This window comes from Rhynchophorus ferrugineus, unplaced genomic scaffold, assembly GCF_030347505.1.
Source record: "Rhynchophorus ferrugineus isolate W39M unplaced genomic scaffold, kcgeb_rfMv2 rfM5, whole genome shotgun sequence".
NCBI classification, from domain to species: Eukaryota; Metazoa; Arthropoda; class Insecta; order Coleoptera; family Curculionidae; genus Rhynchophorus; species Rhynchophorus ferrugineus.
This window is the reverse complement of record NW_027472584.1, coordinates 28781475-28806512: the sequence shown is the minus strand read 5'-3', so window position 1 is coordinate 28806512 and position 25038 is coordinate 28781475. Positions and strand designations below refer to the sequence as shown.

Here is a 25038-nt window from a genome sequence, read left to right as displayed (position 1 = left end):
CTCCTTCTCTCGCCTACCCGACCTCTCCTCATCATTCCGCTTTTTTTATACCGTTCATCACAAATACAGATATTTACTCAACTGTATTTTTCTTCGGCGAATTATTCGGATGGAGATTTTTAACTCCAACTTCCCCGTCTTCTCTAATTTCATTGTTCTTTCACCCTCACGGATGTTTTATGTTTCTTTTCAGTTTTTCTTTTTTATTTGACTGTATAGAGGCAAAGATGCATCTAATAAGATGCTAAATTGCCCTCTGACACTTCCGCTTTCCGCTCGCCAACTTTCACCAACTGACATCGCTCAAGAGAAAAATTATTTGCCGTCACTCCCTATGGCACAAATTCATAAAGCAGATCGCCCGTTATTTTGAGTTGCGACAGGAGGAATAAAAAGAATACCATCATCCGTTTTAATGCCTTTAACTTTCTCATTTTTCAATACAATATTAATCTAATCTGACGGCATTCTCAAAATATTTTAATAATTTTAACAAAAAAATCTCATTATTTTTATGAAAACACGTTTAATTAATAAAGCAGAAATATGTATTTTAAATCTTAGCATATATAATATTGAGTATTAGTCATTTAACCGTCTTCAACTGAGTATGGGGCAAAGGACGGCTTTTTAATTTATAGTCCCACTCGGTGTATCGCCCGTTTTCCCGTACCTCCTCGCGTCCCCCTCGTTTATTTCGTCCCGGATTTAAACTGACCTCCCTCCGGCTCATTTTCTCGATTGCTGAAAAATTCAGCATTTTTCTAGCGTTGTTTCTTCGTCGAGAGCCAAGATTAAGTTTATATAATTCAGTGTACCCACTAATTGATATTGAATCATTAATACGAGAAAGAGGAGGAATACCGACGCGAGTAAGGCACCCTCTGTTTGTAATTCGGGGGGTGGGAAAAGGGTGCTTTATTATATTATAGCCCGTCAGGCCTGGTTTATCGCTATAGACAATATAGCCGGCGCGCAATTCCAATCCAGAATCACCCTCGGATTCAGTTTTATGCAACTCTCATAATTGAACTTGCGTCTTACTTCAGGGCAATTTTCGCGATAGCTCCCATTACTGTTACAGCCATACGGTTTCGATATTATAAGTCTTTTTAAATTTACTAAACTCACTAAATTATAAAATTAGAAAATTCACAAAATATAAAGAGAATAAATTAATACCTAAACGAAGGGACTTTAGTACAGAATTATTCGTGCTATGATAAACATGATTGATTTTCTTAACGTTAACTGGATGGGAACAACCCGAATTAAGCTTGAGGAAGCCATATATCTCGAAGCAATGGCCCTTTCATAATACCTGTACATCTTCCCCTTTTGAAATATATGGTTTTGTTTTATACACGAGTAACTATACAGGAATATAAATTTATATGACTTATTTTGAACAAAGATTTCTAATAGTCTCCTTATATATGTATATATGTCATATGACCAATATATATATAAGAAATAAACTAAAACACATAAATAGAACTAGGAATACCTTTTATATTTTCTATTTTATAACAGTATAAAAATATATTTAACAATGAATTTTACTAATATAGACGAAATATATTAATAAAACGGGCAATCATACATTAACGAATTATGCGACCCATAAAAAGATTTCGAAAATATAATTACAATGAACACACATTTATATCTAAATATTTACTAAAATATTACTAAAGATATCAGGAAAAGCAGATTTAATTTTTCCCCAGCATTGTATATGCAAGTTAAATTTATATTCAATTATAATTTTAATTCATACACAAATGAATATAAAAAAATTTATTGAAATGGCTAATATAATACAAAATTACTACCAAAAAAAAATGGAAGTTATAATTCATTTAGAAAAAGTGGGATGGAGAATAAAATGAATGATAGTAGGTAGAAATTTATATAAGGGTTGGTTATACGTGGAGAGGTAGAAGATATTTATCTTTCTTATTATTAAAATAATATTACACAAAACAAGCACGCAAAATTACTTTTTCATTTTTATGGCACCATATACTCCGCATAAGGCATTATCATTGTATAAACAAAATAGGATTCCTCCTTTAAAGGTCCGCCTACACCCTCTCCCTAAATAATGGTCTAAAATGAAGTATGTCTCGCGAAATAAAAGACTGCGTCTATAAAAATTCTTCTGTTTTAAGTTGAAATTACTTGAGTGGTCTCTTTTTTTCGTCCTGGGTCCTTCGTTGTCCGAAAGCATAAAATACTGCTTTTAATATACAAAAATATGACCGTTTTAACTGTCTAGTGTCCCCTGGAATGCGCCCTAAGGAAACGTGACGCATAGGGTCCGTTTTTTACAAAAAGGTAAAAGGGTAAAAACTAGGGGAGACGACATCTCCAACGGGCGCAATAGTAATATTGCCCTATAAAACATGTCTTGCCTCTTTCTTTTCTTTATTCTGACAAATACCGCTTACGATAATTTATATCGAAATGAATAATCTCAAATGGGATTTTTATTTGTCTTTTTCTATTTCATTTTTACACCTTTGTATCAAAAGGACGGACAATATTTAATCTAGGCTATGTTAATCATGAAAAATCTCAGATTACTACAATAATAAATCAATATAAAGAAGATATCTGTAAAGCCGTAAAACATTTAGTATTATTAAAAATAGAAAGAATAATGTTACCACTGTAATAATATTTATCACGTCATGATGACCGTGACAAATAACATCAAAATGCAGGTTAATGCCAATATTTTTCAAATTAAATAATGCATAAATGAGTTTTTATTTATATTTTTGCTATGAAAGATTTGAAAAATTTACAAATTATTATCAACATAAAATAGCACGGAAAGAATGGTGATCCATTAAACATGAACTAATAATAACGATTGATCAAAAAAGTGTATGAATAATTTTTAAATATGCGTTTCTATATTCTGGTCAAGATAAACCTCTGGAATTTTGAATGACTATATCTTTGATGAATTAATGTCAAATGTTTATAGAAAAACAATAAACAATATTTAGATATAACGTAAACATCTAAAAATAAAAAAGGGAATTAACATTTTTTTAAGGAAATATTCCAAGACCCGCTGACTGAATGCAATTAATTATATATTATGATAAAATGAATGATTTTACTTTAGCCAAACTTCCCTAAACCCGTATCGATTGATAGCTGTTGATACCGAAGGAAAAAGTTCACCCTGTACATTGATTAGCGAAAGCCTGATTAAAAATAAAGTTTAATGCGGAGAGCCTCTTTTTGTCACTCCATAAAACTAATAAGGGTTCGTCGCGAGATAGGAGGGGGTGATTCAGATATTTGGCGATCGGGAATGCCGTTCATTTTTTTTTACCCTCGGAATAGCGAATCAGGCAGTCGGCAACAATACACTCCTGGTCGGTCGGCTCACTGTCAATTACACAGTTTCTTTTTTATTTCCCACTTCCAGGCGCTTTTTCCATTAGAACCTTTATTAGACTTTTATTTATTCTCTCACCAAGCGCCCTGACATCACAGTCACTCGATTCGATCTGTCCAATCTTAAAACACAATCTACTTATTCGAATCAGTTTATACTTTAAACCTAATTTATTTGCCTTAAGTTGGTAATGACTTGCTTTTTATTTTTTATTTTTCTCCCTCTTCTTTTTTTATTTTCGAACATTTATAGCTAGTGTCTTGATACGTTTTTGTTCATCCCCCATTTAGGTAATAATTTTAATTGATTTGATTGGTTGCAAAAAAGTATTTTTCATGTGTTGTTTTTATTAATGAGCTTTTGTCACCTTTCTGCTAAAACTATAATTTCGAGAACATCTGAGATTTATGAGTAAAAAATTGGGAAAGGTAATTTTCATAAGCCAATTTAATAAAATAAAATTAGGTGTTTCACCATTAAGGGTGGTTGCTTTAAATCTTTTCAGCCAATCTCTCTCAATTTTTGCAAGACATTAAATCATTATGCGTCCTGATGGAAGACAATGCTTTTTCTATTGATCGCCTGTTTCAGTGATACTAATTGTTGAAAGTAAAGAGTCGAATTAACGGTTTGGTTAGGTCTAAGCAGCTCGAGATCAGCAATGCTTTTCTAACTTTTTTCTGATCTATTCCACTGAAAAATTGATCGATTTCGTTTCGTTTCAGCAACTATTCGTAAAAAAAAACTCGGTCTACTACATATTTCACTGTTAAGCTTTTTTGACATCCAGTCTTATGTGTATGAATCAGTTTTGAAACACGGACTGTTTAACATTGACAGTTCCTGAATGAAAAGGAATACGCTCATTATCACGTTAGCATTCACTTAAGCAACACATTTTTCCTATTTTGGAAGTAATAAGAAAACAAAATATGATGAAAATTACCTTCTGAAATCTACATTTTCAAAGTACAATTATTTTTGACTAAATGAATGACACCACTATCATATCTAGGATAATATGTATATATGTATATACATATTATCTATATATGATAGAAAATTTTATCATATTTTTATATAATATAATGAAATATTTTATTTACAACTCGATCTTTGGTGAATTTGGTATTCTAGGTAACACGTTCTGTTTTTTTTTTCAAGTTACCACCAATGAACTTGAAAGAGATAAAAATGAAATGCCTTGTTCGAACCTACCTCACCCCCAATCTAAAAATGTTCCCACTATCAAAACATGAATTTTGCGTTTGGTACAGTGGCGAGGAATTTACATGAATTTGAATAATTCCCATACGAAAGAAAAAACTTTGCCAAAAAACAAAATAAAAGACAAAGACAAACACGAGCGTAGAGATATAAATTTTCGACGGGTTGCGCGAACTTCGTGGGGGTAAAATAACTTTGAAAATTTTTCGTTTTACAATTCGATGATTTGCTGTTTTCGTGTTTTGTTTTTCTTAAACGATTCTTTCGGTTATTGTTTTTATTTTTCCCCATCGTGTTCGAATCGGCTCTTTTATAAACCCAGAGGTGGTGAAATACTTTACACCATCGATCATAAATATTTTGATGTTCTTTAAATTTCAGTTTTTCATTTTTTTTTTAAGTCACTTTTATTTAAGTGGTATAGAAAATATTAAATAAAAATGGCAATAGTAATGAATATACAACATAAGTTATACGAATTAAGAATTTTATTATAACGGGAACTGCTCATGAGTTTTAACCAAGAACGTTGATAAAAAATCAGGTAAAATATGTGTCAGTTAATTATAACGTAATGCGGATAATTATAATATCAATTAAGTGGGTATATAAAGCTGTTCTTGCTGTCCGAATTATTTTGTGATAATTGTTTTTATTTTTTAGAATAATTCGTTAATTTTCAATCGGATGAAAAATTCATTTCCCTAAACGAGCTGTCTCAAAATCCGTTGTAAAAAATTAATTAATTCGATAATTAAAAAAGCCGGTCGTGGTATTTCTGCGCCCATACCCCGTTTCCTAAAATTGCCTCCGCACCCCTCTGCCACCGTCATCATCGTAGTGTTTAACTCTTTCTAATAACGAACCGAGAAAAGAATATTTTTGCATTTTGACGTCCGCCCTTAGCCCCCTACCCCACCTCCCCTTAAAATGAAAAATATACACGTTTGGCCGCCTGGGCAAATTTTAATTTAAATTTGCCAAAGTATCCTCTTTTGAATAAACATATTTCGTTTTGGACCCTTTCCAGCAAGCCAGATTTAATAAATATGCACAAGTTAACAATTCGAGAATCTGTAGTAGATTTGAAATTTCCATTTTTATATTTTGACAAAAGGGCTAAAAGATGTCGGGAATTAGCAGCCTGTTTTTATTGCGATATCATATTTTCCATAAGGGCTGGAAACGAAATAATATTTACTTATTTTTCGAACGTATGCCAACATTCACCACACATCCAATCAGATTTCTTTAACTGTTTGTAAAAAATATATTTCGAAGAAGCACCATTTATCTTGCTTATTGTAATTGTTAGTGCTCTTAACCCGCGATTTCGGTTCAAATATTTGGTGAAGTATTTGCTTTTAATGTGCTATTTAGATTTAACAAATAATAATAACTATGATTTTAAGTATTTATGAATTTTATTCACTATTGTTAATTCCACATATTATGCTAGATGGTTTATTTCTATATTTTCTATACACACTTGTTACTTTTACACATTTCTTAATAATGTATCTTAACCTAACTTCTTTATATTACGTATGTCAAAAGTTGGAACTGATTATGTCGAAGGCATCTGAACTACTTTCAAACGGTTACACCACAAATAATAACAGTAATATCAGAAATGATTTTGATAGAAACGAACAAATCGTATTATTATGAGATAACAAAACATGTTTTATTTCGATTTTATGTCGATTTATTAATGATGCAGGTTTTTAGTAAACTATATGAATTATTATGAAATAAGGAAAAAGAGAAATATTTGGGGATGAATTTTATTAGGTAACAGGTATTCTTTATGAATGGGGTTGAAATCATAAATTTGGCAATATATAAGCGCGAGCGAGAAGAGCCCCCATAAAACAAATTATATTTGCTGTGGCCCTGCAAACGCGCCATTTTTAAAGAGTTGCGAAGAAACCGCAATGAATGATAAGATGTTAAAATGCATTACCATGATGTCACATGAAATAAAACCCATATACACTACGGCATTATGTGAAAAATATGGAAATAATATTGCCTCGGCAAGCAAAACAGCCCTTCTGCATATGAAATATGCCCCGCCCGAGTCAAACACTGTACCACAAAGGGGCGTCAAGTTTTTTAAGACGCCAACACGAGAATATCAATGAATTTCACCGTTGTTTCAACGTCATTTACCCTTCTTAAATAGCGATCACCGACACAAGATCGCATTATGTTACACGCTTAACTTTTAAAAATAAATTTTCATGCTTCCCATATATCTTCCTCTCGTCCATTTTTTCTCTTCGCACACCTTAAATATATACATACCATTTCTTTAATAATAATATTATAATATCATTTCTTTCCGATATTCATCTAATGGAATTCATTATTCTGACAAAAGCAAATAAAGTACTAAACCCTATTTCAATAGGCTAGAATGTCCAGTATACAGTAACATAATAGCCATCATAGCTAGATTATTTATTTATTTATTTGTATATTATCGACCCATCAGCCTCCGGAACTATTTAGGGTCTGTTTACAGGTATACAATATACAACACATTTACAGTATCAGTCTAAGTATATAATGTTATTCCAAGTATGTTGCAAGATGACACAAGCAAAATATGTAAAAGCATATAGATACATGGATATATGAATGCTACAGTATAATGGTCGCATAACCCATGACAGTGATAAGGATACAAGATAAAAAAATTCAAATGAACTTGCATGATGTTACACAGATGCACACTATTATATTTCGAGTAATAGTCCTGTTACAGTTAGAAAATTAATCAGCTTGTCCAGGTTCTCCAGCCTAAGGCACTCGTTCATCGTCTCACCCCGGGTGATCAACCGTCTTTGCGAGTTGTATCTTCGGCATTCGATTAGTATGTATCTGATTCACAATGAGGAACTGCATTCGACGCACAGTGGTGAATTTTTTCCTTTATTGAGATTTTAATGATTCCATGGGTCAGTTTGCAGTGACCAATTCTGAGACGCTTAAGTTGCGCCTGCTGATGTTAATGGTGTTAAGGCCCTGATAATACTCTTTTTTCACCTCCCAAAGCTTGTTGTTTTCTGTTAGATCGCATCTGGGTTGGTCTAGATTCTAGTAGAGTGGTTCTTCACTCCAGAAGAGGAAATTTTCAGAAAGTGATCCCTCCCTCTCCTTGGCTAAGTAATCCGTTTTTTCATTTTCAATGATTCCAGAGTGAGAAGGGAGCCACGTAAAGGTGACAGTTTTGCCGCTCCTTTCCAATTAGAGGTTAGTTCACGTATGTAGAGGTAGATATGGTTGGAGGCACTTGAACCGAAGGCGATAACTAATCATTTGTCCTGTACATCTTGTACTGAAGTCAGGGCTCTATACATGGCAAACAGTTCAGCCGTCAATACACTCGATGAAACGGGGAGCCTGAAGTGTCCCTCCGACATCACCTATGTAAATACTGCTCCCACATAGTCATCGCTCCGAATTCCGAACCGTTGGAACCGTTCGAGAATATGAAAAGGTATTCAGGATATTTCTTAGAGTCAGATATATCCTTTGGTAGACTCCTCATGGATCGACAGTCACCTCCGACAATCGCCATGAAAGCAATCTATCCCAGGAGGTGTATATCGGTGGAAAAGCCAGCGATAAGCGACTACAAACTGCATGGAATATATGGCAAGAGCCCCCTGTTGCTCTCTACAGGCGTTGAGTTTGATGCTTGATGGAAAAAAATGTCTGTACTGAGACAGCTTTGATTTAAATCAGGAGCTCGCATATTTAATCAAAAATAATAGCTAGATTGTCAGCTTACTTCTTGCGCATGACCCAATTTGCAGACATTCTCGTTCATTCCTGGTTTCTCATTCAGTGAAAGACGACACGTAACGTTTATAAGCAAAGAATAGTTCGAATATAATGTGTTAATATTACATTTACGTAACCGTTAGTTTCTCGTAGGTATAACCGCAAAAAAAAAACAAATGAATCCACAAACTTAATCTTTTTAAACAGAAACAAATATGTTTGTATTTGTACGACTAAATACCTTGTATATTAAATATATTACTGATACTGTACTGCGGTTCGCCTATTGGTTAACCACGCTTAAATATATAGTATGTACACTAGTATAATTTATATGAATCGGTTGTTTACAATCTAAATACATTTTCTAGCAAAACCGCTGTTTATATTTCTAATTGAGCCGCTTTGGCTCGCTCACCCGTATCTCTAAGGGGCTGCACCCTGAGTTTCTATCGAGGACCGATGAAGAAAATTAAATTATTCGCCAAGATGTTTGACCAAGAATGGATTATAGGAACAACGACGCTTCCATCAACACACGATCTTAAGCTTATTACCTTAAGAGTGACCATCGTTTCCCTTCTAAAGATTACTTCAATAACCGCAAGGCATTTTAAGAAGACGGTCAATATTTTCCATTACCTAAACCTGTTTTTTTTGTCTTAGTATTAATCAAATTGAACTCGAATTGTACTCTAAGAAAAGCAAATTTTATCGAAACATGTTGATGTTCGTTTTTTTTTGTTACAGCAGGCGGCATCTCTAGAAAAAGTGTTGAAGGATCAGCAGCAGCACCAACAGTTAGAGCTCGAAAGGAGTAGTTGGGACCAAGATCGAGGAGAGCGGGATTTGAAAGGAAATGGAAGCGTTAGTCCGCCTAATTCAGACCACAGAGTTCAAGACGATTCACCCATACCTACTTCTGATCCACAGAAAACACTCAGCGCAACCATTCCACCAGTATCACAAGTAATTCATTGATAAATATCAGTTAATGGTCGAATCATTTTTTAAAAAATTAATTTCAGACTGAATCCAAATTAGGAAATGATTTTTCTCCTTACAATCAATCTCAATCATCTGGACCTCAAATGATGCCATCGCCGGCTTCAAATTTTCACCATATGCAGCAGTTTTTGCAACAGCACGTCCTCAGCCCCACTCAATTACAAAATTTGATGAAACAACATTCAATTTTGCAACAACAGCAGCAACAACATCAAGTAATACCAATAACTGAATCGAACTATCGACTGAAAACAGTCGAAACAGTCGATAGTCAAAATACTAGTGACTGAAAATAGTAATTACTATTTTATTCAATTCGTAATATCAGACGAAGATGTACGAATCCTTTCCTGTATAAATTGTGAGAGAGAAAACAACGGATAATTGCTTTGACCGGTTAATTTTATATGTGCTTATATTCTCCAATGGTAGTACAAGCGAGACGAGGATGTCTAAATTCCTTCAAGTACTAACTTTATAAAAGAAAAGGAAAAAAAATATTACTGAATCCTATTAACATGCAATTAATAATTTCATTCTGAACGAAGAAGAATTACTTTTATATTTGAAAGTTAAATCAATCTGTAAAAAGGAACGGATTTTTTCTATGGAATGGAATAATACCCTACAAGTGTTTTATCGTATTTTAATACGTTAATTGCTATTTTCAAATAATATACTATAATAAATATAGACAATACAATAGATCTTAAACAAAACCTAACAACTAAAGATGTACAATAACCATATATACTAAATAAAAATTAAACATATACCTAATCATAGAAAAAAAACTAATTAATGACATAATTAAAATTACAAGCAATTATTACATTATTTACAAGCAAACTACCAAAAAAATCATAAAACTGTATATATATTACATATAAATCTATATAAGCATAAATTGGGTATTTTTTTGTCAAGGTCGCGGCTAGGACGATAGAGCCATAACGTTAAAAACCACTCGAATGAAACTAGTAGATCCAAAAATAGTAACTAAAAGTACACGACTTAAATAGTCGATAGTAAATAGTAACAAAGTCAGTCGGACCGAAAATAGCGACTGAAAACCGTCAACTGAAACAGTTGATAGTAAAAAGTACTCAATTACTAAACAGTCAATAGTTGATTTCAGTCGATAGTTCCCAACACTAATTCGAACGAAAACAGAACATTAAAGGGAATTGATTTACTTTACAGCATCATCAGTTAGCTGAATTAGGCAAGAAACAAATTGAACAAACTATCCAACAATTACACGAACAACTTCAATTGAATCTCATCCAACAAACACATATCCTTCAAAGTTCTGATAAGAAGAAAGCATCGGGATCACTGCAACAACTTGCGCTACAACAGCAGCAATTAATTCAACAATTACAAATTATCCAGAGACAATATGTAGTGCATCAAGGTATGGGGATGCAACCTTTGATGATAGGACAAGGACAAGGTAATGAACAAGGAAAATCATCTTGAAATCGTTATGAATATGATTCAGAAGAGTCAAGAAAAGAATTATCTGAAGAAATGCTATTATAATTTTTCATTTCTATATTCTTTAATACTTTTATTTCATTATTTTTTATATTTTAATATAAAATACTTAAAAATCAATGCATGCTTAAGTAATTTTTTAAAAGAAGTAAATATAATGAGTAAAAAAATGAAATGTGAAGAAATAAGAAGAAGTGATATTAGAAGAGTGGATGAAAATATTGAGATATTTCCAGCTTTTAGGTATGTATAGTAACCCAACCCTGAGTTCATCAGTACTACCTATGAAATGGGCAATGCCAACTTGAGTTTTTTTCGAACACAACCAAACCAAACCGAGGGGGCGGTAATCACGTGCGGTTAGAACCAAACCAGTAGCGACTCGTTGACTTGATACATGGTGAACTATATTTATCTGTATCACACTTGATGATGTCCCTGTCACCAGCCGGTTCGATACGAGTCATAACTGATAAGGCACTTGCCCATTTCCCTCAATATCCCGTTCGTTCCCTCCTTATCATTCCTAAAAGCTGGAAATATTTTCACACATGCCGGTTAAAAGCGCACGTGAATAACGCCCTCTTCTCTTGTCGTTTTCGCATTTAAATATAATTAAATGACTCTTTTACCAAGAAACTCTTATTAACTACCAAAAAATAGCCTACTATAGTTTATTTTTGCTCTAGGAATGAATTCAAGGGACGTTATGAGCCCTTGGAAGGATCTCAATGATCAACAACAACCCCTTAATAACAAACCACCATCAGAGATTAATGGTAAGAATTACTTATATAACAGGTCAATTGAAAAGTCCCCAGCCTACCATAGTAAAACACATTTTTTTTTGGCAAAATTAGTTTTTTTTATTCAACATAATTCGCTTCAAGGGTGATACACTGATTATAGCGACCCTGAAACTTTTCGATACCAATTTTGTAGTACGATTTGTCCTTTGCTTCAAAATAGGCCTCAGTTTAGGAGATAACCTCTTTATTCGACGAAAATGTCTTCCCAGCGAGCATTCTTTTGAGATATGAGGACAGGAAACAGTCGCTGGGGGCCACATCTGGAGAACACGGTGAATAAGGAAGCAATTTGAAGCCCAATTTATGGATTTTTGTCATCGTTTTCCCTGACTTGTGACACGGTGCATTATCTTGGTGAAGCAGCACCTTCTTTTCCTTCAAATGCGGCCGTTTTTCGTCCTTCAAACGGTCCAGTAACGCTATATAATAGTCGCTGTTGATGGTCCTTCCTTTTTCAGGGTAGTCAATGAAAATTATTCCATGCGCATCCCAAAATACAGACGCCATAACCTTGCCAGCCTACTGTTGCGTTTTCCCACGCTTTGGAACGGGTTTATCATGTACAGTCCACTCGGATGACTGTCGATTGGACTTCGGAGTGAAATGATGAAGCCATGTTTCATCCATTGTCACATATCGACGCAAAAACTCGGATTTATTACGCTTGATCATCTTCAAACACCGCTCTGAATCATCAACTCGTCGTTGTTTTTGGTCAAAAGTGAGCTCACGCGGCCCACACTTTGCACAGAGCTTTCCCATACCCAAATATTCTTGAATAATATGATGTAGACGTTCAACGATATCATTAGAGTGTCTGCTATTTTATTCAATTTCAATTTACGGTCAATCAAAATCATTTTGTTGATTTTTTAAATGTTTTCGTCGGTAACAACCTCTTTTGGGCGTCCACTGCGTTCGCCGCCTTCGGTGCTCATTTTACCACATCTAATCTTAGCATACCAATCCTTGATGGTTGATTATCCTGAGGCAGTGTCCGGAAACTCGGCATCAATCCAAGTTTTTGCTTCAACTGTATTGTTTCCCTCAAAAAAGCAATATTTTATCAACACGTGAAATTCCTTTTTATCCATTTTATTCACAATAACAAAAGTTGCTTCAGTCAAAATGCTACAATTCACAATCTAATGATCCGATAACTGTCAAATTTATACACGCATCTTATAACATCTTATAAGAGTTAGGGCTAACTAAAAACATATGGATTTAATTCTAGTAGTGCCATTTATGTGTCACGCCGGGGACTTTTCAACTGACCTGTTATACATATCCTGCAAATGTGTAAATTGTCCTATCAAGATAATTGTAAAAGCTTAGAGATCTTTATGAGAGTCCAGGTTTCTGTTTTATATAATTCACACGAAACCAATGAAAATACTACCTTTATATTTTATCTTTCGATAGAAAAGAGAAGACCATTTCATATTTTTTGAAAATACAAATCAATATGGAAAATACCTTTATTGAACTAGCATGAATAAAATCCAACTAATATTCAGTCTTAATCAAACAAGGAAAAATAAGTAAAATGTCTACATTTCATTACAATGCTGAATATTTGGATAGGGGATCTTCCATTCGTAATTAGCTTCAGCTGATTAATTTTTACTCTATCATTGATAGTATCAACCACAACACCTGAGTTTACAACTCTCGCGAATTAGTCAGAATGCTCGCAAATATACGAGCAAGTATGAAACTTATTAATAAATAATTTATTAAAATTTAATATATCCAAAAATCTAGATTGGTTTATCTTCACAATATTCTTATTTAGGTCATCGGAAACCAATTCCTGACAATAAAACACCGGTATTTTGAAAAGCACAAAAAATAAATAATATAATATATAACAGTTAACAATTATTTGTAAAACCTCAATATTAGGTCTATCAATTCCAGTTAGTCGGAATGAATAGATCAGCCGACATTTTTGATATTTTCCTAACAACGTTGCTGAACATTTATTTATTGAAAAATGTTTAGATTAACGTTTATAATTAAAATTGTAGCTTATTGTTAGTAAAACATATTCCACGAGTAATTTTAGTAAGTCGGGAATGAAAAATGTGTCATTATACTGGAAATGTTTATATTATCTCGTTGAAAAATAAACAAATATTACACCCCCTTTGCAAAAATACCGATAGCGCGGATATATCTCGATGAGTCATGCCAATGAAATTTTATTGGAATCAAATTTATTAACAAATCAATACTTATAAATCAAGATACACCGTAACAATTTACTCTTAAAATAAACTGGACGCGAAAAAAATATACGTCAAACATTGTTTATAACACATCTTCAGTATCAGACTATTTTTAATAGTTCAGATCTGTTGCGATCTCGTCGATATAACGAGAAAACTTTCACATATTTGTAAATGTAAACAACTCGGAAATTCCTAATTATCTTCCATCATTTTATAAATATTAGATGTACAAATGTGAGTCCGTCTTTTCTCGAAGTAGACATCGCTAATATCGCTACTTGCGTTTTTTTTACATTTGATAATATTTTACATTGAATGTACATGATGTACATCATATTCCAACAAGTAAAGCCTCTTTATTTATTATAGATAACTCACCTGGTTTACTCAGTATACAAAATCGATCTAGTAGAGAAGATTCTCTATCTGATGAGAAACCAACCAGGTCAACAACTCCAGATAGAGTACATCATCATCTTTTCGGCCATGGGGTTTGCAAATGGCCAGGTTGTGAAACAATTTGCGAAGACCTGCAAGCATTTATAAAGTAAGTGAATTGTTTTAAAATATTTTCTCCGAATCGGGCTCGCTGGCCTTCTGTCGCATGAATTTTATAAAATATTTATCATAATCAATATTGTTGTTGTTGTAACTGAATACGTATTATTAGCGTGACGAATGCAACAAACAAATAATATTTATTAATAAACCACGTTGATGATCTTAATCATCAAATCGTCTATACCAACAAAGCATCAAAACATCATTTTTGTTTTGTTGATTATTAGTTGTTAATGATAAACTTGAATGTGGCAATCGGTTTCCATTCTTAAATAGTCGCATTATTACAATGTGATAAAAAGTTTTCTAAACTGTTTACCGAAAAATTACGATGGCATCATAAAAGCCGCGAAATAAAAAAAACTCTGATGGATATAAAAATGCGCCATAAAATTATATAATTGCTTTGTTTTTGAAACGGTGATGTAGTGCATTTAGAACGGGAGTTCCCTTCTTAAAGTTTCGTGAATAAGGTTTACGATGTAGATAAACTGTTAAGGGGATAAAATTTATTGTGTTTGTTTTCAGTAAATGGCTTATTGATCGCTTATTGTTTGGTTAAAAATTGCTGGAGCAAAATAATAAGCCGAAGAACGAGAACGCCCGAAAGTTAATTAAAAATTTCCCAATTTAACAATAAAACTGTCTCGGGCAGACATTTTTTAGTTTTTCTCATTGTTTTTCATTAATCTAGGTTTCCATAACTATTGACAACACGAACGAGCTTAACTGCATATTAATTGCTATAGAAATTTCGCGGATGATCCGACGGACGCGATTTTTTTCTTGTTATGTTGGCAAGCAGCATGTCTAGAAAACATATATCAATTTCGCTATATATTATTTGCTACAGCTATATTGGTTCATAGCCTTTTCGTCAACTATTCAAAGAAAAACTGAGAGAATTAGTAATAACTGATCGCTGAGTCGCAATTAAAGGATCTGTAGATAAACAGTTCTCGATATTTTCTTCACGACTCACACTTCATGGCGCTTGTTATCATCGTTGACTTGATACCGAGGTACATGATTTTTTTTATAACATATTTATTAGATGTACATCTATGTACTTGGATTAATTAACAAGCAAGACGAGTGCGAGAAAATACATCAATATGTATTCCTCAATTATAAAATATAATTATTAATATTAATTATTTATATTTTGTTTTGTTTGTTTCAATCTCCTGACATCCTGCGCGCTGTCCAGCAGTTATATTGCTTCCACGTTAGTATGATTTAGTAATCTTCTTTCGTGTTTCAAGGCGAAATCTTGGATAACATCGCAAATCCATTTAATTTCCAGGTCATCGTGCAGTTCTTCATTGGTTACAAAGCGATAGGCATTGGTAATCAATCGAAGAACCTTGTTTTGACAGCGTTGTATGACTAGTTGATTTGAATATTTAGTGCAACCCCATATTTGCACCCCATAGGTCCAAATTGGCTTTATAATTGTATTATAGATCAACCTCTTTGATTTTAGATCAAGTTGAGAGTGTCTTCTGACTAACCAGTATAGTTGTTTTATTTTGGTTCTAATGTGTTTTGCTTTTTGTCTAACGTGATGCTTCCAATTTAATCTACCGTCAAGATGGATTCCAAGGTATTCAGCTAATTCTGTGATATAATTAAGTTTTTATTATTTCGCCTCAATGCAAAATTAACAGATTTGGAGCTATTAAGTTGAATTTTCCAATCTATCGTCCATTTGTAGATTTTGTTGACTGCCACTTGCACTTTTTCTATTGCCCTAGGCAGAGATATATCTTTTAATGTTTAACACGTTTAAATATCAGTTTCTCAAATAGCTTTGATATTGCAGATAGTAGCGAAATAGGTCTGTAAGGTCCGACTTCTTCTGCAGGATTGTCTGGGGGGTACATAATGAACTACATTTATCTGTATCATACTTGATGATATCCCTGTTACCAGCAGATTCGATACGAGTCATGACTGATAAGGCACTTACCCATTTCCCATCATATCCGCATCCTTCATATTTACCAGACCCGTGATCCCGTCGAGTTTCCCGTTCCCAAAAATAAAAACCTTCAAGTGTCGTTGTTGTGGTAATTCATTCTACGTTTTGGGACAAAATTTAAGTAATAACGTCTTCCTGTTTTATTTTGTAAGTGTCACGATGATCTAGGAGTTAGGGATGACGTAAACAAGTTCGTCGGAATTCGGTCTCGAATAAAAGATAAAAAATTCAAGACAAACTTTTCCCCCTCACCTTTGAAGCGTTAAGGAAGTAATAAAGGCCGTGTTGAGGATTAACATTTAAATCCGACAACGCCGCAATCAAACGCCCTGCATATTAATTAAACATGGCATAATTAGGCTTTTTAAAGCGCACAGTCTTGCCTAATTTATTCCAGGTTGGTTTTTCTTTTGTCGCCAAGATCGGAGAAAATATTGTAATTTGGTGTTTTACTTAATCTCCTTCTTTTCTTTTACATATTAATCACCTCATAAAATGCTAAATATAAACCAAAATTAATATTGACTTTGACGTCTATTGAATCAGTTCTTCGGTTATTGTTAGGTTGGGAATGGCGAATATTCAAATAACCGTTGATATATATTTTTATTGTGTTGAACTTTCCTTCGATTCGACTGTTTTTTATCGGAATATCAATTGAAATCAGGAAACGAAACGAGGTTACGATGATAAAATATTGCAAACACGTTCAATTATTGGGTGTGAGAAAAAATAATCCTCGTTATTAACGATTAATTATCATGTCGTGTATTAGTCGTGCGTTACTTTTTCATGCGAATACCAATAGTTTGTCTTCATCGAAGTCATATTATTTCTTAAACTCTAGGCATTTAAATACGGAACATACTTTGGATGATAGATCTACTGCCCAAGCTCGAGTACAAATGCAAGTGGTATCTCAACTAGAACTGCAACTACAAAAAGAACGTGACCGATTACAAGCTATGATGCACCATTTGCATCTTTCGAAACAACTCGGCTCACCTGATCCCCATAAAGACTCCACAGCAGGTGTTCCTGGTAAAATTCAAGTTAGTACCCCAGTACCACCACCACCGGTAAATATGGGACCTATGGTATCAGCTGTACGATCACCGGTCCTACATTCACCAGCTCCTAATGTTGCCGGACCCATTAGAAGACGCCTCAGCGACAAATCAGCGTTATCACTAGCCGGTGGTAAGTCAGAACAATGAAATTAGATTTATTTAAGTAATCCAAAGGTAAACCTTTTTCCATGCTGCTTAAAGGTTTGCCATATATGCTAGAAAGAGCTGGACTTGATGTTCAACAAGGTATTTTTTTTCGTGTATAAAACAACTTAGTAAATATCTCAGTTGAAATTATTTCAAACGATTTTCATCTTAAGAATGTTAATTTAATTAATACGTTGATTGAATAAAAGTTTGAGGATGTCCATCGTTTGGAATGTTTTATGTGATATTTTGTTTTTCTCTACAAGAAATGCAACGTATTTTCAGAAATTCAAAGGAATAGGGAGTTTTACAAGAACGCAGATGTGAGACCACCATTTACTTACGCGTCGTTAATCAGACAGGTAGGTGGAGGGATAGCGACACTAAATCAACATCATTCAATTAATCGACGATTTATTTTAGTCCATCATCGAATCTCCAGATAAACAATTAACACTAAACGAAATTTACAATTGGTTCCAAAATACGTTCTGTTATTTTAGGAGAAACGCAGCAACATGGAAGGTATTGTGACAGTTTCTTTTTTTTTTCATTTTTCCCTTTTTATATAGAATATATTACGTATATATTAGTAGAAAAAGAATAATAATATTTAGGATTAAACTTAAGATATAAGATTAAGCTCTACGATATTATTAATAAAGAATTCCTTTTTAAACTGAGCTAATGTGATGACAGTATGTATTTTTGGTAAAGTACATAACAAACAATGTCCATCTACGAATCGTCACGTCACGAGACTTAACAGCTTTAGCTTGCATGCAAGAATTTACCTTTTTTATCTTAAAGTTACTTATTTTTAATTTTTCAATAATTTTGTTCTTTTCTCATTTAATTTTTATTTCATCAGTTTTGTTTCCTTTTAACCCATCACTGTTATTATTTTCTTTTTATTTTGATAATTCTTTTAATTTTGTTAGATACCTTCAAAATACAGTGGCGTATCGTAAATCAATATATAAAAATAATTTTGTCTCGAAAAAGAATAAAATACGTTACGGCACTGTTACAAACCCAAAGAATTGAGAAGCGCCTTGTATGGATTAATGTTCGTAAACGAGAAGATTTTTTGGGTTTGGGAGGTGGAAAACGCAGCTTGCAACTAGAGCTAGGCGCGTTGTTTACCAGGAGGTGTTTGATTTGTTGTTAGAACGCAGTTCGCCACAACCTGTCGCTCCACAAATGTTTCATGCGCGTGGAAAACGTGAAGGGGGCTGTGTGGACCGTAGACGAGGTGGAGTTCTACAAGAGGAGGCCTCAGCGATGCTCCTCGGGCCCGTTGGCTCAACCTGTCGTCGGGTACGTCCCTGGCCCACTGGTGCATTTTAGTACCTTTGTGTGTTTTGTGATTTTTTACATTTTTTACATCTCTTTTCCTCCTTTTTATATTTATTCTTATATATTTACTATCTCATTAACACTGGCTTGTGTGGCGAGAGTGAAAGTGTGTCTAGCCGGTTCAGTAACCGCATGGGCCGCGCAGGCGCAGGCTTGGGCTACTAACTGCAGGGCGTCGCAGGGCAGGTTAACAACCCCACGTCTAATTGAGTTAACAAGGTATCTTAGAATTATAGCAGGTCGCAGGCGCTCGCCACAATGCGTTAAACTTCACTTGACTGTTATCTTTCTTTCTTGGGTCTGGGTGTGTAGAATGCGATTCGCACCAATCTGTCCCTCCACAAGTGTTTCGTGCGCTACGAAGACGACTTTGGCTCATTCTGGATGGTGGACGATGCCGAATTCGTGAAGCGTCGCCACTTGTCGCGTGGCCGACCACGGAAATACGATCCCACCCCATCACCCACTCCACCCCACTGCGCACAGTAAGCACCAGTTGACGCGTCACGTGTCACGTGACCATGCCGTGCGTGTGCTGCTGTCTGCTCGGCTCGCTCTGCTTCTGTACTGCCGACGCCATTGTTCGTTTCTTCGCGCCACTCGACTGAACCTAAACTAGGCACCAAGCCAACCCCGTACACTGTCTCAACGAGAAGAAACGACCACTGAGCGTCACCAATTAACACAAATTACTACGTCGATGTTCTAGCTATGTTTATTTATTTTCACTGCTTAGAAGCATCGTTTTTGTTTCGATTTAGATGCTTGACTGAGTTCTTTAGCTGTTAAACCAACTTGACTGTTCAACCGTAGAGTACCGAAGTCAGACACACACACAACACACAGAGCTTTAGTGCTTGCCAAAGTCCATAGTAATTGATGCATGCTCTGACCGAGATGGTTTATTTCGATCGACTCAAGCCTAAACTCAATTAACGAACTGCTAATAAGCCATCTCCACTACGAAATATCTAGATATCCCCAATTTGAGTCCTATCTAAAGAAAAGACCTGCGGCCGCCCAGAACTGAAACCAACATGCACAAACGTAATAAGAACCAAAAAACAAAAAAAAATCATCCACAGCTGTTGTACATAAACGGGAATCTCATAATGCCAGACTAGTCGTAGAAGTTTTTTGTTTCCTGTAACGCTACCGTCGACCACCGAACCGTATTCCGCTTGTATTAACAACAGATTTCATTTTTCCTGCATATCCTGCAGGATTTAGGGGGAGAGGTCGCATTAAATTGAATCGCGATCGAAATTATTTATAAGCCCACAATGTGGTAGTAATAGTTCTAGACAAAATAAGATCGATCATAGAAAACTGGCAATATATCGATTAATATATTTGAACCGGAACTACGAATTGATTTCAATTTTTTTACTATAAATGTATGCTATATCGGATCGGACACCCCTACGTTTATGTCGACGACTTTTTTGTCTGATCTTGTTGAAGTATTGTTGAACGTTGACTTCTTTTAGAGGTGTAAATAGACTAATTGGAGCGTGTAATGCATATTATTTTACAAGCTCTTAAATACAGACTATGGCGATAGATGTCTAACAGCGATTTTTATGTGTGAACAATAGATTCAACCGCAAAACATTTTAAAAAAATGTGCCATATTGTTACTAGTGATGAAAAATGGAAACGTCATGATGATTTTGAGCATAGAACATTGTGGAAGATGTCTGAATATATATCAAGATCATTAACAAGGACCTCGAAATAGAAAAAAAATCCCTCAATATGTATTCATCGACATAACTCCCCTCTTGTTAAGTTATCTCTCTTAATCTCTCTTCTCAAAATTTGAAATGTTAGCCCCAAATTTGAACAAAACGACATTAAAATTATCCTTTAAAGTATCCCCTAGTAAAAATTCCACCCTCTGCACGTTATAGGCGGCTGTTAAAGCAAAACTAGTTTTAGAAATAAAAAATCAATTAAAAAAAAATAGAGCCGGCTTTAGGAATGTTTGGATACTAGCGCATATGGTGTTTTACTTATAATGTTGTCATATATTTTTCATCAACATTTTCACTAACTAACAAGAAAATTGAAACGTTATAAGTCAGAACCCTTTTGCATTTATGTTTTGAATGAATGTGAGTTAGTCTAATTAAATGTAGTAAGTTCTCTAGCGAAAAAAAAACAAATTGTAACAAATCTTTTTTTCGCTAGAACATAGCACTGTTCCCGATATTTAAACCAAAAGGTAAAACATGAAATATCCATATTAAATCATATATTTAAAAAATCACTCCCAACTATTTATTATTCAATATATATATAGATACCAAATTTAATTTTTATTTTTCAAAAATCTTGATGTCGCATGTTTTCGATATTCTCATCTTTCACTATTATTCAGTAGTTCGTTCCTGTATGCGTTTCATTTAAATCTTCTTTTTTGGTTATATTTTTTATATATTAATTGGTGTTTTAAAGAACAAACTCGGATCGGTCAGATTACCAGTCCATTGGCCATCGAGAAAACAGGTAATTGCATACAGGAACACTTAGAAAGTATTTAAATTTAGTTTCGACATATTCATGAGTGAAATGGAAGTGTTTTAAAGCGATTTATGTCTTGGGAATTATTTTAAATCAATTGGGAATGCTTTGAAACATTTTCCTTTCTGATATTTATTTTAACAAATATAATCTCGCACTTAAAATCCATCCAAGGTACACATCATCATCGTCACAGGTACGTTAATTTTGAATATCCTTTTTCGCTTTTTCTTGTTCTATTGATGTTTACTAATCCTCGAAATGGACACGTCGACACAAAACTCAAAAGTTTGTTTATTTAGGGGTGGATCGTCTAAAAGCCCTACCATGAACCACAGCCCTACATTATACGGGGATCATATGTCGGCCAATCAGGTAATATTTTCATTAAATAGGGATCTGATAATGCTTTAATTAATTTTGAATAGTTTATACAGGCCTCTCTCATGGACGAGAATAATCTAGCGTTCATGCCTAATCCTCCCATGATACCTGGACGGCATAGGGATAGATCTGAATCACCTCCTCATGATCACCACATAAGGTATCTAAAATGACAATTTTTACATTCTTAGCTTTAAAAAATATATAAATTGTTTTGGCAGCGTCTATTTAACCTATTGGCATAATCGAATATTACCTAATAACAATATCTTATCAAAATAAGTGTATGTTGGTTGACACAAATATTTCGCTTGCCTACACCGATTACGATTCTTCCTCGTTTAGTAGCCAAATTCGAAACAATTGGTTATATATCTGCTGCCCGTGAGAAAGTGTAGGAGAACCCGAGTAAGCTACGAGTGCGCATGCTCTGCATAAGCGGGCGATGCATTGAGTGAATCGGAATATATCTACGTCAGCGTATAGTTGTACATGAGTTTATATACGTAATCGGTATTGTGTTAGAGTTAAGTGACGGGAAATCTAGGATTGAATCTCCTGAATCCCTTGGATAAAGACATACACCACCATTTCAATTCAGCGTAAAATTCTCTATAATCCCCGTAATTTTCATTAACCTGCAACTATTTGAACGAGTTTGGCAGCAAAAATACTGAAAATTGCAAAAAATTCCAAATTTTCACAACTACGGAAATAGAAATATAAATGAACTATGGAAAAAGTGGCAAAAATGTTTACCTCTCGGATAAAACTCTCAAAACACATGTATTTTGAGATGCAAGAAATGAAAATATAGTTAAATTGCTCTAAAATGTAGAAAATCAAAGAAAATCCAGTCATGTTTCGAAAATACTTTTCATTATATAACATAAAAACTACAGATTTTATTATATTTATTATACTACTATTTATTATACTACCATTCGATTCAGCGTAAAATTCTCTACAATCCCCGTAATTTGCATTACCCCGTGACTCTTTGAACGAGAATGACAACAAAAAAACTGAAAATGGCAAAAAATCGCAAATTTTCACGACTATATACATGGAAAAAGTGGCAAAACACATGTATTTTGATGTGCAAAAAACGAAAATCCAAGTTAAGTTTCTCTAAAATGTATAACTTTCAAGATATAAGACATCAAAGAAAATCCAGTCATTTTTCGAAAATACACTTTTCAATATATATCATAAATACTACATACTTTATTAAATATATTATACCACCATTCGATTCAGCATAAAATTCTCTATAATCCCCGTAATTTTCATTACCCCGTGACTCTTTGAATGAGAATGACAGCAAAAAAAACTGAAAATGGCAAAAAAACGCAAATTTTCACGACTATATATATGGAAAAAGTGGCAAAAATGTTTACCTCCCGGATGAGGGTAAAAGTCTCAAAACACATGTATTTTGAGGTGCAAAAAACGAAAATCCAAGTTAAATTTCTCTAAAATGTATAACTTTCAAGATATAAGACATCAAAGAAAATCCAGTCATTTTTCGAAAATACACTTTTCAATATATATCATAAATACTACATATTTTATTAAATATATTATACCACCATTCGATTCAGCATAAAATTCTCTATAATCCCCGTAATTTTCATTACCCCGCGACTCTTTGAACGAGAATGACAGCAAAAAAAACTGAAAATGGCAAAAAATCGCAAATTTTCACGACTATATACATGGAAAAAGGGGCAAAAATGTTTACCTCCCGGATGAGGGTAAAAGTCTCAAAACACATGTATTTTGAGGTGCAAAAACCGAAAATCCAAGTTAAATTGCTCTAAAATGTATAACTGTTAAAGTATAGAACATCAAAGAAAATCCAGTCATTTTTCGAAAATACACTTTTCAATATATATCATATATACTACATACTTTACTAAATATATTATACCACCATTCGATTCAGAGTAAAATTCTCTATAATCCCCGTAATTTTCATTACCCCGCGACTCTTTGAACGAGAATGACAGCAAAAAAACTGAAAATGGCAAAAAATCGCAAATTTTCACGACTATATACATGGAAAAAGTGGCAAAAATGTTTACCTCCCGGATGAGGGTAAAAGTCTCAAAACACATGTATTTTGAGGTGCAAAAAACAAAAATCCAAGTTAAATTTCTCTAAAATGTATAACTTTCAAGATATAGGACATCAAAGAAAATCCAGTCATTTTTCGAAAATACACTTTTCAATATATATCATAAATACTACATACTTTATTACATATATTATACCACCATTCGATTCAGCGTAAAATTCTCTATAATCCCCGTAATTTTCATTACCCCGCGACTCTTTGAACGAGAATGACAGCAAAAAAACTGAAAATGGCAAAAAATCGCAAATTTTCACGACTATATACATGGAAAAAGTGGCAAAAATGTTTACCTCCCGGATGAGGGTAAAAGTCTGAAAACACATGTATTTTGACGTGCAAAAAGCAAAAATCCAAGTTAAATTTCTCTAAAATGTATAACTTTCAAGATATAGGACATCAACGAAAATCCAGTCATTTTTGAAAAATACACTTTTCAATATATATCATAAATACTACATACTTTATTACATATATTATACCACCATTCGATTCAGCGTAAAATTCTCTATAATCCCCGTAATTTTCATTACCCCGCGACTCTTTGAACGAGAATGACAGCAAAAAAACTGAAAATGGCAAAAAATCGCAAATTTTCACGACTATATACATGGAAAAAGTGGCAAAAATGTTTACCTCCCGGATGAGGGTAAAAGTCTCAAAACACATGTATTTTGAGGTGCAAAAAACAAAAATCCAAGTTAAATTTCTCTAAAATGTATAACTTTCAAGATATAGGACATCAAAGAAAATCCAGTCATTTTTCGAAAATACACTTTTCAATATATATCATAAATACTACATACTTTATTACATATATTATACCACCATTCGATTCAGCGTAAAATTATCTATAATCCCCGTAATTATCAT

General features: G+C 33.8%; 1 protein-coding gene across 14 annotated transcripts in view; it reads left to right on the top strand.

Annotated features, from left to right (window-relative positions):
* LOC143197182 (forkhead box protein P4) overlaps positions 1-25038 on the top strand; it is a 106517-nt gene that overhangs the window by 79343 nt on the left and 2136 nt on the right. For 4 of the 14 annotated variants that reach the window (XM_076405413.1, XM_076405420.1, XM_076405421.1 and 1 more), the window contains 12 exons: positions 9194-9412; positions 9472-9666; positions 10655-10907; positions 11641-11730; positions 14367-14544; positions 17390-17742; positions 17814-17858; positions 18045-18121; positions 18183-18284; positions 19431-19603; positions 21947-22019; positions 22073-22188. In XM_076405413.1, coding sequence (XP_076261528.1) covers positions 9194-9412; positions 9472-9666; positions 10655-10907; positions 11641-11730; positions 14367-14544; positions 17390-17742; positions 17814-17858; positions 18045-18121; positions 18183-18284; positions 19431-19603; positions 21947-22019; positions 22073-22188 — 1874 coding nt within the window. Of the gene's footprint in view, positions 1-9193; positions 9413-9471; positions 9667-10654; positions 10908-11640; positions 11731-14366; positions 14545-17389; positions 17743-17813; positions 17859-18044; positions 18122-18182; positions 18285-18930; positions 19080-19430; positions 19604-21946; positions 22020-22072; positions 22189-25038 lie in introns of those variants that run through there. The other 10 variants (XM_076405416.1, XM_076405422.1, XM_076405427.1 and 7 more) reach the window with 6 other exon arrangements.